Genomic DNA, 14,939 nt, shown 5'->3' with positions numbered 1-14,939 from the left:
CTGTGCTGGGACCCCAGAGCTGGATGCAGCACTGCAGGTGGGGTCTCAGCAGAGCGGGGCAGAGGGGCAGAATCCCCTCCCTGCCCTGCTGCCCACGGGGCTTTGGATGCAGCCCAGCACACGGGGGTTTCTGGGCTCCCAGAGCACACGGCCGGGGCATGTCCAGCCTCTCACCCACCAGCACCCCCAAGTCCTTCTCCCAGGGCTGCTCTGGATCTGTTCATCCCCAGCCTGGACTGGTAACAGGGGCTGCCCTGACCCAGGTGCAGCACCAGCATTTGGTCTTGTCAAACATCATAATATTCCCATGGGCCCACTTCCTGAGTTTTTATTAATTAATAAATTAAATTAATCCATAATTTCATATGTATTCTGACTTTCAGCTTAGTCTTTGAAAAGACACACCAAAAATTATTTGAAAACATTTGCATGATCCTACTGAAAACACGTTTTCATTTACTGTAAGTACCACCAAGAATAGAAAATGCTGCAGGCTCAAACTGGAACATTTACTTTCCACGTCCTTTCTGGTTTTGCACCATGATCTAGTTTATAGTTCACTTTTCCTCTATTGACATATACAGAACTTATGTCATGTCTGGAAGTACAGCCAAATTGCCTAAGATCTGTTTTTTCTGTCACCATCTCAACTAGCAGGCATCTGCTTTTCATATCTCTAAGTCTACATGCATGAATGCAGATTTTTTTCCTGCTGTTCTGGACTTCATTCTTCAAGCCATGACTTTTTGAAATTACCACCACACATAATTTGGTATAACTGGCTGCAACTACAAGTACAGTGCAAAATTTTTTACAGGAAGACCAAGAGATGTCTTGGTCATCCTACCTGGAAAGTAGAAAATGTCCACTTAAAACATTTTATGAAGAAAAAATAGCTAGGGAATTAATTAAATCAAAACAAACTTGGGAATGCATTATAGTGAAGCTAACTTCGAAAATATTCTTATTAGATATAAAATGGTTTATTTAAATGTACTACAATTTATTTTTTATTGTTGTTACTGACATATTACATCCCCTGTTAATATCAGCCCAGGCACACACCAAAGGAACCAGAACCACAGGCCAAAAGACACTTGGAGATTCCCTCACAAACCAAGAGGCAATTGTTTTCCTAAGACAATGTCCCACCCGTGAAATATAACTGTAGTTTCACCTACCTGGGGCGTATTTGCAGATAAAATTGTGCTTCATGTTGCACCTATCATCATTCCATTGATAAAGGTATGGCCCTCCCAGACCAGGGTTTGCAGTTGGCTGATGATACATCACCACACAGGCTTCACTTCCACAGGAAGGCTCATCTGTGTACCAATTTCTAGTTTTTGAGGATAAGGTTCATCAGGATGCCAAAGAAGAGTTTGCCAAAGAAAAGAGTTTGCATCAATGAAGAAATATCAACTCCAACAGTCCCATCCTCTTCAAACACATCCTGCATTTCCCACAACCCTTCTGTGAAAGGAGTTAAAGGCCCAAGCTCCACATCTCTGAATCTTAAACAAATTCTGATCAAAGCACCTCAGCAGAAATAACACCCTACTGCTCTGCTTTCTTCCCTATTAGACTCTTATCTGTCCCCTTGTCCTGAGTTCTGTGAGTTGCTGCTACTCTGGCTTTTGGATTCATCAAGAAACTAAAGGCTTTTCAAAAAGGGTAGAAACAGAATTTACACTAAGCATCTCACAATAATTTATTTGGTGGCTGACTCCCTGTTTTGAGGTGGCCAGAGCCTTGCAGAATTTACCTGCCTGCTTTCAGACCACACCCTAAAGACTCTGTGTGTGGCAGAACAACCTCCAGATGTCATGCAGGGGCAAATTCTGTGGGTGGGAGCAAAGAAATTTGTAGGCTGAAGCCACAAAATGTCATCCTGTCACAGCTTCAAATTCAAAATCCCGATTGCCAGCTATCCTTTATCTGGAGAAGTCAAGGGGGAGATGCTACAAACTTCATGCCTTCAAGCAAGACTTGGCATTTCAGGCTCCATTTCTTTCCATGAAACCTTCTCAATAAGCAGTTTCACACGCTTACCTGAATGGTGAACTACTTCCATCAGCCCACTGATAGAGGTCGGGGCAAGCACTCGACGTGGCCAGTCCGTCGCCACTTCTCCACAGCCCAATCCAGAAATCACCATCAGAAATCCCAGAGCCCGATTTGGTGAGGTTTTGCAGCATGTTTTCTATTAGCTGCTGCTCAGCTTCACTTTCCAAGCTCAGTAAAGCCCCACCATCGATTTCACAAGCCTGGCGGGCCTCCTGGAAGCCCACACGTCTAGACAAGTCCTGGAAATAGGCTAATTTGTAACACGAACGCTTGAAGGCACCATAGCACACCTTCTGGCCTGGAAAATAAAATCATGGGACTGTTCAGAGTACAGTAATGAATATCAAACCTGCAAGAAAAGAACACAGAACATCATGCACATGCTGATGGAGGACTGGAGATTTTTGTCTGAGAGCATTCATGGTGATAACACTGGCACCACTGAGATCCTTTGCCCTAATTTAACTTGCAAATAGAACACAGTTCATAGGAATCTGTGCCATCTTCCCATGGCCTGTGAAACCCTCCAAAACACTGAATATTCCCAATAGGTTCTAGAAGAATATTCTCTAATGACTGTAGCATCAGGCCTCTCTGTTAAAGCCAGGATCTGTTTGGAGGGTATTTTCTCAACTATTTCATACTAATGGAACAATTTCATTTTTATTTTGTAACTAGAGTTATTCAATTTAAAAAAAATTTCAAATTCCCATTTTTAGTGGCAAGAAGCAGCTGGAAATTTTTTGATCCTCTGAGTTAATCTTGAGAGGGCATGTAGGAGAGGAACTCATAGCCACTCTTCACTACAATGTGCCTAAGTGCAACCTATGGAAGGAGAGAGCCTGCTTCTTCCAGTTCTTTGTCTGAGAAAGATACATCTTTTTCCTAAAAAGGAAAAATAATTATGATTTTCAACTACTAAGACTCTCTAGAGTTTGTTCAAGATGAGGGATTAACACACCCACTTGTCAGCTGCAACTGAACTCCAGTATGTTTATTTAGGGACACTAGAAGGCTTCTAAATCAAATAGTCTCTTTAAAAAAAACCAAAATCAAGTTTTTCCAGTATCGAAATTTATCATTGGAGGAAAAAAATAGGAAAATTCATTTTGTTAAGTAAGAATGACTGAAGGATACCAAAGTAACAAAAACTACCAGGCATTATCAAGATTGTATAGAAATCAACTGGAAAATTTGACAATCACACAACATGCTGAGCCAGACGGGCTCATTGAAGGTCATGGAGTCCAACTCCTGGCCCTGTGCAGAACAACCCAAGAGTCACACCATGTATATGAGAGCTTTGTCCAAACACTTCTTGAGCTCTGTCAGCCTTGGTGCTGTGACCACTTCCCCGGGGAGCCTCTTCCAGTGCCCAACCTCCCTCTGGATGAAAACACTTTTCCTGATATCCAGCCTAAACCTCCCCTGACACAACTTCAGGCCATTCCCTTGAGCCCTGTCACTCGTCATCACAGTGATCAGTGTCTGCCTCTCCACTTCCCCTTGTGAGGATGCTGAAGACCACAATGAGGTCTCCCCTCAGTCTCCTCCAGGCAGAATAGACCAAGTGCCCTCAGCCTCTCCTCATATGGCTTCCCCTCAAGGCCTTTCACCATCTTCATAGCTCTCCTTTGGACACTCTTTAAGAGCTTTATACCCTTCTTATATTGGGGCACCCAAAACTGCTCACAGCAACGGAGGTAAAACCACACCAACACAAAATACAGTAGTTTATTGTACCATATCAGATTTGTATTTGAAAATCTTGTATTTAGTCTCACTTTTAAGCAAACCCAGATATATGACTCACATAAATAAACTTTGAACAAGATTTATCCTGTTTCATCTTACAAAAAAAAATTGTAATTTGTCACTGGGAAACAGCAACATCCTCCCATAACTTCAGCTATGTTTAAGTTTTCCCAATGTTTTTCTATACACAAAGAGTAAACATCGAAGTAAACAAAAAAGCTTAAAAGCTACAATAAAGTGCAGTCTATTTGCATTAGTGTTGCTTTATTTTTGTCTTTAATAAGTAGGATACTTCCAATAGCAGACAGCACAAGTGCTGAGATGAAGACATCTCTATATTTGCACAGAGCATAGTTTCAAGTATTTGCAGAGAATAAACACACTTTATCAAAAATGCATTAATATAGGAATGGAAAAACAGGATCAGCTCTTGACTTTTAGCTAAATCTGAAAGTAATTCTTATTTTTTGGGATCATTTATGTTGTAGAATGCTAAATTATAGGGGCAGTAGGGATATACTATGCTTAGCTTTCTAGTGTTTCCTACAATTCTTGTAATTTTTCTAAAAAAACCCCAAACAAACAAAACCCAAACAAAAACTCTGAAACCTTCACTTTATAATACCCTATTACAGTTCATCTGGAGAAGGTCCATCAGGAAGAGAAGCATCTTTGTAATCTCATTCTTACTTGGCAGATAGACTTCTGAAAATTCAGTTTTTTATCAGTAATTAATCTACCAAAATAACAGAGGAACAAGGATAGTCTAAAAAAAGGACAAGCTTGTGTCACAGATATTCAAGGAAAAAGCCAGGCTCCAAGATCAGGCAGAGTGCGCCAATTTGGACTTTCTCTGATATTGTCCTGACAACACAATGTATGCCCCAACTTCTCTTTGGTATTTCCCTCTATTCATATAGGTTAAGAGCCTTGCTCCCAGTAAATGTAGCAAGAGCCATAGTCCTAGCTGGACAATGGTGCTGAAGAACCAAGGGACGGACCCTTTGACAGAGATGCATATGAAATAATGGGCTTCTTCCTAGGACTTCTTTGAACAAAAGAACTACTCTTATCAAAGTAACAAAGTGATAAGTCTAAATGCTGCAAAGAGGAAGTGCAAGAATGAAAGCTGCACGTGAAATCCCAGTACATTCCTTTAATCTACAATGCTGAAATTCTAATTTTTTTAGCATAATCGATTTTCCCCAGGAACTCTGTGTCACTGACAAGACCGAGTGCACAGGGAAGGAGGAACTGATCAACATTTTGACCCTCACTGCTGGGTAAGTGACAGTGGCTTATTGCCAGAGTACACGTGTATATAACAGCACAAACGTCCAAAGCCTAGCAGCTTTGAATTATGAATTATGCAGGACTCTAATCACTTCCAAGGAAAAGTGACCACACCCTTCCCTGTAGCTGAAGATTGGATTCAAAGCATTAATTCAAGATGCCTATGCAAATTTAGGAAGAGTGCTTTGTCCTTTGTCTTGTTCTTTTTATTTTTCCAGACAATCTTTGAAATAAACTCTTCCATGATCCTTTCATTCTGCGCACATACACTTCCTTGACATCAAATAGTAAGTTATGAGCAAATTCAGGTATCAAAGTATCCTGGTCACAATTTCAGTCATGAGGGAATATTCAACCAAGGTGAGCAGGCTGACTGCTATGGATCAAAATTCCCATGCTGTTCCTCCCTCTCACAGGAAAACAGCTGACTTTGCCTTTATAACACACAATCCACTCCCCCCATCCCTGCATGCCTCTCAGGTGGCTGAAGTGCTCCCCTCACTCTCTGTTCTCATGCACAGTCTCTGCTCTTCTGTGACTCTCCCAAAATCTGAATCAAACCTTCTAGCAGGAGCAATGGATCCTTGCTGGCTACCTGACTGAGCCTGCTCAGAATGCTCATCTGCCAGTCAGCTGCTGCATGGAGACTCAAGTAAAATCATAGAATCTTTTAGGCTTTAGACCTTGAAGACCATCGAGTCATGGCAAGTGCTGTTTCTGATCTGCTCCGAGGCTTGTATGCATAAGCTGTGCTGTATTCTGGACCAGTACAGAGGTTGTATCAATGCTCAGCTCCATCACCCACACCAAGGAAACCAGGTGGGACTGTATGGAGCAGCAAGGAGGATGACAAGCATTTGTGATGCACAGTGGGAAAGAGCTACTGCAGCCCCTAAGATGTGCCCAGCTTGCCACTGTTGTGCACTCAAATCAGAGAGCCCTCTTGGAGCAACCAGAATACAGATGTGAAGGCACAGTCTGTACCCAAGGCTTTATCTGAAAGGGTTTGCAAGCTAAAATCTTGAAGCTTTGTGGAAGACATTTTCTTTCTTCCCTTAAACTGACCTGAATAATTTTTAATGATACCATTGTTACTGCCAATGTTTGGGCAGGGTTAAGTAACTCTAAAAGCAAGTTTTATAAAGTGAAAGAATTGAACAAATGAAAATTTGCATGAAATCCAGCTCCTAAATTACTGCTCTCACATTTGTTGCTCTCTCCACCTGTGGCAAAAGAAATAATTTTCTCCTTAGAGGCTGATCATTTCTGCAAGAATATACCTCCAGAAACCAACAGAGAAAACCGCAAGAAACCAAGAAATAATTGGCTTTAAGACCCATAGACCCAAACAGTGTGAATGAAGTATGTGAGCCAGAACAGTAAGCTGTCTGGAAGAAGCTGTGAATTTCTCTTGTTCTAGTTAATTTAATCCCTGTGTTTCGGCTGTGACCTACTCTGAAACTTTTCTTTCTTCTTTTGAAGCGGACTTTGAACCAGCTCCACTACAGCAGATAAATGTGTTAATGGAAATCTGCAGTTGTGCCTTAATAGCTGGCAAATCAGTTGACATTTTAGTGCTCTTCTCGGAACACGCTGAGATGTCAGGTTTTAAAGCTTCATTTTTTCTCTCACTACTAATTTCTGAACTACAAAGCAGAAATAATTTACCACTGAAAAATGACAGAATGGACCACATTGTACAGGAGACAAGATAAGTATGGAAATATTAACTATGTACTATTTTACCTTATTCTAACATCTTTCAGTAGACTCCACAGTTAGTTCTAAAGCAACATTTTGCTATTTCAGTGTATAAATTGAGTTCCAATTTTTCTGTCACAATTGACTAGAAACTAGATTCGTAAGAAAGCCTATTGGAATGAATCACGCTAAGATACTCTGCAACGTGAATAATCTTTTTGTCTCATCATCCCATTAGCTGACAAAAGCAAGTGAACAGTACTTGCTCTAGAAAGTGCTAGCTACCGTTTCCATCTTTGGGTGTCGCACAGCAGCTCCATAGTAGAATGTTTAGATATGGGCCTCAGAACAAAGATATTTTTAAACTAAACTACCCATTAAAATATTTCTGCAGATAATCATACAGGGGGAAAATAATCTCATTCAAGAAAAAAAGAAACAAGCAAATTTCCAGCTGTTATTTCAATCAGTTATATCTCCATTATGTTTTAATAATCATGCTTCATTAAACAAATAATAGGTTCCTTGATTTCTGTCATGACAGAAGTTACAACAAAGTGTCATTTAGAAGCAAAATTGCTGATAAAATACCCAGGCCAAGGACTCCTCTCTCCCTAAGAGCATCAGGCTTAGCACTAAACTAAACCCTCACAGGGCCATGAGGGGCACAAAGGTCATTTTGAGTGACACACCCCTCTTATTCCGCTTCCTCTTGAACCTTACAAACCAACCTGCAATCCAGGGTTTGACACCATTAGCATCCACCTAGATTAGGTCAGACACTGCGTGTGCACAGTGTAAATGAAGAGAGACAAAAATGAATGCACAAAGACTGATATACTAAAGTCCATTCTGTTTTTGCATTTTGACTTTTTTTTCTTCCCAAGATAATGGATTCAGCAGAAAACACAGAAGAACACTTGGTAAAAAGCAATGTGAAATATTTAACATTAACAAGAGCCATGTGAGCCTGATGGAGACCTCTGAAAAGAAAGTGACAAATAAAACACAAGGACATAAGTAAAAGTGATAATGAAACAGCAAAACAGAAAGCTACAGTAATTAACCAAAATATTCTCTGCCTGTGTTATGAAGACTGGTCTTGGTCTTGAACTTGCATGAGCAGTGACCTCAGGGATGGCTAACCAGCATTCAGGACACCGGGCACAGTTTGTTTTCACCTGTCCCCACGTCACAGGACACTTCACACCAAGTCCCAGTGATGCACTTCAGAATGTGCCAGTAAGACTAAGTGGTATTAAATTTTCCTAATCACATTTTAGTTCAAAGCTGATGCATCTTGTCAGATGATCTTTGTATCATCCAGTCAGATTTTGACTGGGTTCAGCTGCTGGTCATGTTTTGCTGTATTACATTATGGCTGTTGATGTTCTACTGCATCATATTTGCGTCCATCCATCAAATATAATTTTTTAATGATTCATATTACTTTAAAAAACAACCTGTGATAACATTTCATAATTACATTCTGTCTTCAATTATGATAAAAGCAAGTTGCCATCTTCTCTCCCAAAGTTTGTAACACTGAAGACACATTCTCTAGCTGAGTCAGTGTTCAAACCACTGATGTTTCTCAGCTCACAGTCCTGAGCAGCTTAGGGAATTCCATGTGCTTACAAATTTGACATTCATATAAAAACTGCTGTACAGGTCACATGCCAGCCTGTATCTGTACTGATATCTTCATAGCTCTCTCTTAGCAGGTACTTTTTCTTCCAATCCTCCTAATAACCAAGCCTTCCAAGAGAAGAGACATTTCTTACTGATTTGCTCTGGATTGGGGATTATGCCTAAATTGTCATCATACCATTTTTCATAAGTGATTTCCCCAGGTTAAAAGCTTTCAAAGGTTCCAAGTCACTTTTAATGGCTTATATAAAAAAGCCTGAGGGCCACATTTGCCTATCCAGTAGCTGTGCTTCAGGTAGGTGTTCACAGCAGGCAGTTTGTGTGCGTCGTATCAGAGTCACAAGCACGCAGACAGTGTCTAAAGTGACTTAATGGAGGCTGCCCCCAACCTCTCGTGCAAAACTCATCTATCAGCCATTCTCAAAATATTTCTTGTAATGGAGTATCTTTCTTGCTAAATTCTTGGGCAAGTAAAACTTATAGATGCACACATAGATAGCAACCCTAAAATGATCAATAGGAATTTTTTTCTATTCACTCACAAGCACAGGCCAGGTAATGTAACTTTAGCTATTAACCATCCCATACCTTGTGAATTAGCAAAGATGATGCAAGGGCTCCGCAGACACCAGGAAAACAGCTGTCTCTAGGATTAATGCAGCTTTTGCAAAGAGAAAAAAACCAGGGATGATGAAGTTTAAGTGAAACAAAGTTACTGTATTACACCATTCATAGAGAGATTTAGTACAGTTATGCAGAATATGAAGCTACACAAGATTCATTTGTTTCTGTCCAGTTCCTGTCTTCTTTATCTTCTCTTTTGCCATGGAAAGTGATTTTCAGTTAATTTATTGCTGAAAATGGGTTTTCACCTCTATGTTAGACTTTACTAGTTCAGCTACTGTGTTTCTAAGCACTTCTGGGGACAGGGAGTGGATTTATTTTTGAATGACAACTGTCCTCAATAGACCCATAAAAAGCTACATTTTTAAAAATCAAGCAGTCAAAAAGCAGACAGTGCAAAGGAACACCTGGCAGTGGTGATTTACATATTAAATGTTACTTATCCCTAACACCTGGATTTTGCCATCCAGGTGAATACAAATGCAATTAAAATTGGATCTGAGAGCTCTCCTGCACAATGCAGCAAGATGGCTGGTCACTAAAATAGGTAGTTGAGAATGCACATATGGCCACTTATGACAAGTATTGATCTAAGCAGGTTATTTTTGGGAAGGTTTGTCAAAGCCTCTGTGTGCTCAGAACCTGCACTGTTCTAGGTCTTGGGAAGATGCAAGAGGGTTCCTTGTTCTACAAAATGTTCTTCATTGTGTTGAATAAATTGCTGGGAGAATTTGTCTTTTTCAGAGCAGATTAAGTTCGTCTGGATTTTCAAAATCCCTGATGTGGTGTGTCAGGCTTGTTCTTGATGTCCTGGGAACTGGAATACCAGCCTGCATGAAAGACGCCATCTTCACATGGCAGTGATAGGCTTATTCACTCATTTCCCGAAGAAAACAACACACACGTGTATTTCTTATGGTTAGCTTCTCAACCCTGGCACACAAAGGAGGGAGCTCAGGCCATTGATAACAGAGCTGTAAAGAAGCAGCTTGATATCTAAATCTCATTAGAAGCTATTCAACACTTCACCCTCCATAATTACCATTTCAGACAAACATAAAATTACAATTATGTAAATCAATACAGGCTAACTGTCTTCAACTGGGAAATATAAAATTAATATTTATGAAAAAGTTTTAGTCACTGATTCAGGTCATAATTCAGTGACCAAAAAAAAATCTATAAAGTATTTCCCAAAAAGTACTACTTTTTTTCCCCCCAGGTCAAATCATTAAAGCCCTGACAGTTTTCTTTCTTCTAAGTGAAACATACCTTCATTTTGGCATTAGCTCTGGTTTCAGCTATCTAACACTCATAAATTTAAAGCATGAGATCCATTTAGCTTTTCCTGTAATAACTATTTTCCTTTCTTCTGATCATGTGAACTTTACAGGTGTATATCACAGGGCTGGCCATGGCTGTCAGCCACTTACTTCTCTAAGGGGCCAGCTCACAGCTGCACTGTCCTGGGGATTCACAAAAAAAGTGCCAACATAGCTGCTATAACAACATCCTAAAGTTCCAGTTGCCTTCCCTTTTTTAAGGAAAAACTTGGACACAAACAGGCAAATGATAACATCCAAGCATCAATGGTATCTGCTTGAACCTACTCAAAATAAGGGGAAATACAATGCACTGGACAGACCTACACATCTACAAGTCTGCTCTAGGATGTGGATTATTTTACCCAGAACTTTTAAACCCCAAAGCAAACAAACAAAACCCACAAACAAACAAACAAAGAAACCCGAACAATTCTGTGGTTCAAATTAAGTCCATTCATGAATAGTTTTCTGTGTAGCCATGAAGCCCAGAACAGAATTCACAGTGGCTTTAAAGACAGACATACTATGGCACTAAGAAGTTGTTGTTAACTTGCTGTGGAATAGATATAATAGACAAAAATTGTAGTCTGAATGCCTTAAGTATGTGTGCCAGCCTAGGGGAGTGGGGAATACTTTTATTCTTCTACCCCAAAGCAGCAGACATTTTCACAAATACCCAGTTTTGTACCCATCAGTAGGTTCCCTCAACAGGTTTTCTCCTAGGCATAAATTTAGGCACTTCTGACAGTTTCTGCTGATGGTTCCTTTCTCTTTTTTTGCCTCTAGAAGGAAATAGTTCATAAATCCCCAGCCACAGAATCACAGAGTATCACTCAGTTGGAAGAGACCCCCAAGGGTCATCAAGTCCAACTCCTGGCCCTGAACAGGACCATCCTCAAGAACACCACCATGTGCCTGAGACTGTTGGCCAAACGCTTCTTTAGCTCTGACAGCCTTGGTGCTCTGACCACCTCCCTGGAGAGCCTGTTCCAGTGCCCAACCATGCTCTGGGTGAGGAACCTTTTCCTGATATTCAATCTGAATCTCCCAAATCAACAGATCCACCTTATGTCAATTAAATGAAGGAAAAAAGGAGAAGGGAGAAAACATACTCTTTATCAATTATTTTTCATAGCAAGCATCATCCAATCTCAGTATTTTTCAGTGAAATTTGAATGTCTTTTTTCCAAGTAGGTGTATTTCCATGGATTTGTTACCAAAGTGTCTGTATTTGCAATAGATTTAGGTAATATATGGACACAAATTCTATTAACTTCCTTGGTTTAAGGACTTTAAGAGTTTCCTAGGGTGTAACACCCTTTATGCATTTCAGTACAGGAGTGCCTTCTTTTTGCAGCAGTTCCACAATTAAAAGAGAAACCAACAGGCAAATCCTTTCTCATTCAACTTTTCCTAAGAAAGTGTGAAAAGCCAATCCACAAGGAATCTTAAAATTGTCAACATTTCTCTTAAGGCAAAAATAGAGTGGAAGTTTGAGGGGAGGACAAATATGTTGGAATATTATGAAGGATAATTTACACTAAGAGAAAATTTAGAGGTAGAGCATGACTGGTTAATTCACAGTACATGTATGCAGTGCTTGAGATACAGTGTGGGATTCATCTCACCAAACTTCAGTTCTTCCCAATAAACCTGTCCATATCTAAACTGGCTCACTGACATTGCTGTGTAGACAACTGAATGAAATAAGCATTGTTAGTGCAGATCTGAAGCGTTTTCAAAACCTAAATTTAAATGCAATTAGTCCCACTCTATAAATACCAACTTTTTCCTTCACTTCTTACAAAGTGAGCCTAGAATCATTAGCTGTATAACACAGCTACATTCAGATTTAGTTAGACCCATGCTAACTGTTTCATTAAGACTCATTATTTCTTAAGACTGCTTGGAATTGAAGGTCCCACTGTTCGTCAGTGGTGAGAGTAGGGACTGCTTCAGCAAGAGACTCAACTTCCAAATAGTGAGTGACAGGTAAGAGTATGGGATTAGAGTGTAGCAATTACTGTCAAAGGATTGTTTCATTTTACCTATTTTACATTAGCATCTACAGTCTTTTCTGATCCACCAGAGATTTGCAAAGAGAAAGCCATTATGGGAATTAGTTTCAGAAAAATAATGCTGTATAGAACCCTTTATGAACCAAAGCATGTCCCCCCACAAACATCGTATAACTGAGAAGTTTGATGTACACAGGATCAGACCTGAACTACACAGAGTTAAAATCAAGGTACAGAACATGAGCTTAAGCAGGGAAGAGATGAGCTTTCTCTCTCTGGGAACAAGAAAAGCCATGTGAAAACAAGCAGACTGTCCATACCATTCCCCATGGTTTTTACCATAGCTCTATCCATGGTAGGTGTTTCCTCTTGGGCTCTTTAGCCAAGTGGAATACTGGGACTTGACAATCATGAGTTTGAGATTTGCAATGCCCTTCTCCATTTTTGAACAAAATGCTGTGAGCGAAAAGTTGTATTCCTGGGAAAGCAGCATGCTGGCCTGAGACACAGCCCTAGGATTTTCCATGTCTGTTTCCTTATCCCTGAACAGAGCTGCAGCCTGGCCAACCTGTACAGCTCTACCCCACAGGAAAGGTAAGCTTTACAGGGTTGACAAAGGGGGATCTCCTCTAATACAGAAATCTGACTCCTGAAACTGATTTAAGTACTTGGGTATTTCTACCCTGCTACAGAAGGACTCCTTCACCACCACAGGTCTCATCAAAACTGGGTTCTCATTCCACAGGGTATTGTGGAATTTTTTGGTAAGGGGCAAGGTGTGTTTAGTAGAAACATGTATTATATCCAAAAGTCATCACCTCATTTCACTTTAGGAGCCTAGATCATTGATTTTCCCCCAAGAAGACAGTGCTCAGTACAGCTGGATAAGGAGAGGAACAAATAAAGGAGTCCATGGGAATTAAATGCCCAGCTTCTCCTGCAGTTCTCCAAGTCTCGGCTTTAGTGATTACTGAAAGCTACAACTGAGCAAAAGGATCTTGTACTATCTGGGCATGCCTATCCAAGAAAAGCTGGTCTAGTATGGAACTAAATGCTGGATATTTCCAACAAAATGTGTTCAACGCACACCTGTTGCACACGTATCCTGTAGAGAGATGGGCAGTGCTTTTTTCAGGTTATGCCTTTTCAAATTCTGAACTACAAACGTATCTTGAAATTTACAGTTCAGGTGGAAAAAAAAAAGCCCCACAACTTTACAGTAGAAGGCTTCAATTAGAGAAAACACAGTTTGACAGACAAAATTCAGGTGTAATAAGCAGGCCAAGCCAATTAAATTAAATTATGCACCTTTTGAGATTGACTAGAGATAACAAACCCTATCCGGTGCCCATGAAGACACTGCTTTAATTCTCTTACTTTGCAGTACTTTCTGTAGAACTCAAATCTGATCATAAGCCATGTGAATGAACATATCCACTTCCTTAAAGGCAACTGAAGCAATGAAGTCTATACCTCAGGGGAAACTCTGGTAGTTTCCTGACCCACCAAGTGTTTTTCCTCATTTAGTGTTTTATATATCCAAGTACTTCTGCACCAAAATAGATACATACTGCTTCAAAATACTACATCACTATTTAATCTGCTATTGATGCACAGCAGTAGCAAAGAGCAAAACTTAAAAAGCCATAGAAATACAACTAGACAAACAGCAGTCATTAAGCTATAATATCTATGATTAATACATAGGCTGTTAAATGATTAGTAATAAGATTAGCTTGCATGTCTCCTGCCCAATAGATACTTAAAGTAATTGCATCTTTGCAAACTGCATTATCATCACTTCATGTTCTTTATGATGTCATGGGACAGCAAGGCAGACTCAGCACTTTCTCCTGAGCCTGCTTTGGTTTTTTTCCTATAAGAATCAATTCTCTGGCAATGCTAGATAGTCTGATATGGAGGCTGTGAGCACTGCTCACAAAACATCTGTTTAGCTATACAAAAAATTACAAAGCATTTTACATCACTGTTCAAAACTTCCCAAATTAAAGATGACAAAAAAATAACACTTAAATGAAAATTGATGCCAACAATAGTTTTAATTATATCCTAGGAAAATTAACATACTTGGAAAAAGTAACAGAAACCCTTTAATTAAGAAAATGGCATTTCAAAAAGGCAGGCCCTTCCTTCTCTGTCCTCTTGACACTTTTGTGGTCAAAATGGTAGCAAATTTCCAATTATTGCTAGGTCTACTGCAAACTTACTGCAGTCAATGGAAGTCTTTCCACAAGGTCCAGCCAGCACTCAAGCAGTTTCATAAACAGCTTATGTGAGTGATAAGAACTATATATTTATTTGGAATGAGAGCAGTGAAATTTCCTACTATGCCAGATTATTAATCATGACTGAAGAAAAAAAAACTATTTTTTTTTTTTCAGGAATAGATCTGTTTAAGATACAGATTTAGGATTTCAAACATAAGGTTGCTTAAGTCCAAACTGCTGGTTCTTATACAAGAGAGAGGTAAGCTAGATGGGAATCA

General features: G+C 39.8%; 1 protein-coding gene across 4 annotated transcripts in view; it reads right to left on the bottom strand.

The window, feature by feature from the left end:
* The window catches only part of CHODL (chondrolectin), a 23,598-nt gene extending 9,127 nt beyond the window's left edge, over positions 1-14,471 (bottom strand). Inside the window, exons 1-3 of one of the 4 annotated variants that reach the window (XM_017731540.1) lie at positions 9,055-14,471; positions 2,053-2,365; positions 1,182-1,339 (exon numbers count right to left, since the gene is read on the bottom strand). In XM_017731540.1, the coding sequence (XP_017587029.1) occupies positions 1,182-1,339; positions 2,053-2,198 (304 nt within the window). In that variant the 5' untranslated portion in view covers positions 2,199-2,365; positions 9,055-14,471. The remainder of the gene's footprint in view (positions 1-1,181; positions 1,340-2,052; positions 2,366-9,054) is intronic. The other 3 variants (XM_017731537.1, XM_017731539.1, XM_017731536.1) reach the window with 3 other exon arrangements.
* Between the last annotated feature and the right edge of the window lie 468 nt (positions 14,472-14,939).

The sequence above is a fragment of the Corvus brachyrhynchos genome, unplaced genomic scaffold, assembly GCF_000691975.1.
Source record: "Corvus brachyrhynchos isolate BGI_N302 unplaced genomic scaffold, ASM69197v1 scaffold152, whole genome shotgun sequence".
NCBI classification, from domain to species: domain Eukaryota; kingdom Metazoa; phylum Chordata; class Aves; order Passeriformes; family Corvidae; genus Corvus; species Corvus brachyrhynchos.
Note: the sequence above shows the minus strand (reverse complement) of the source record. Positions and strands in the feature narration are given on the sequence as shown.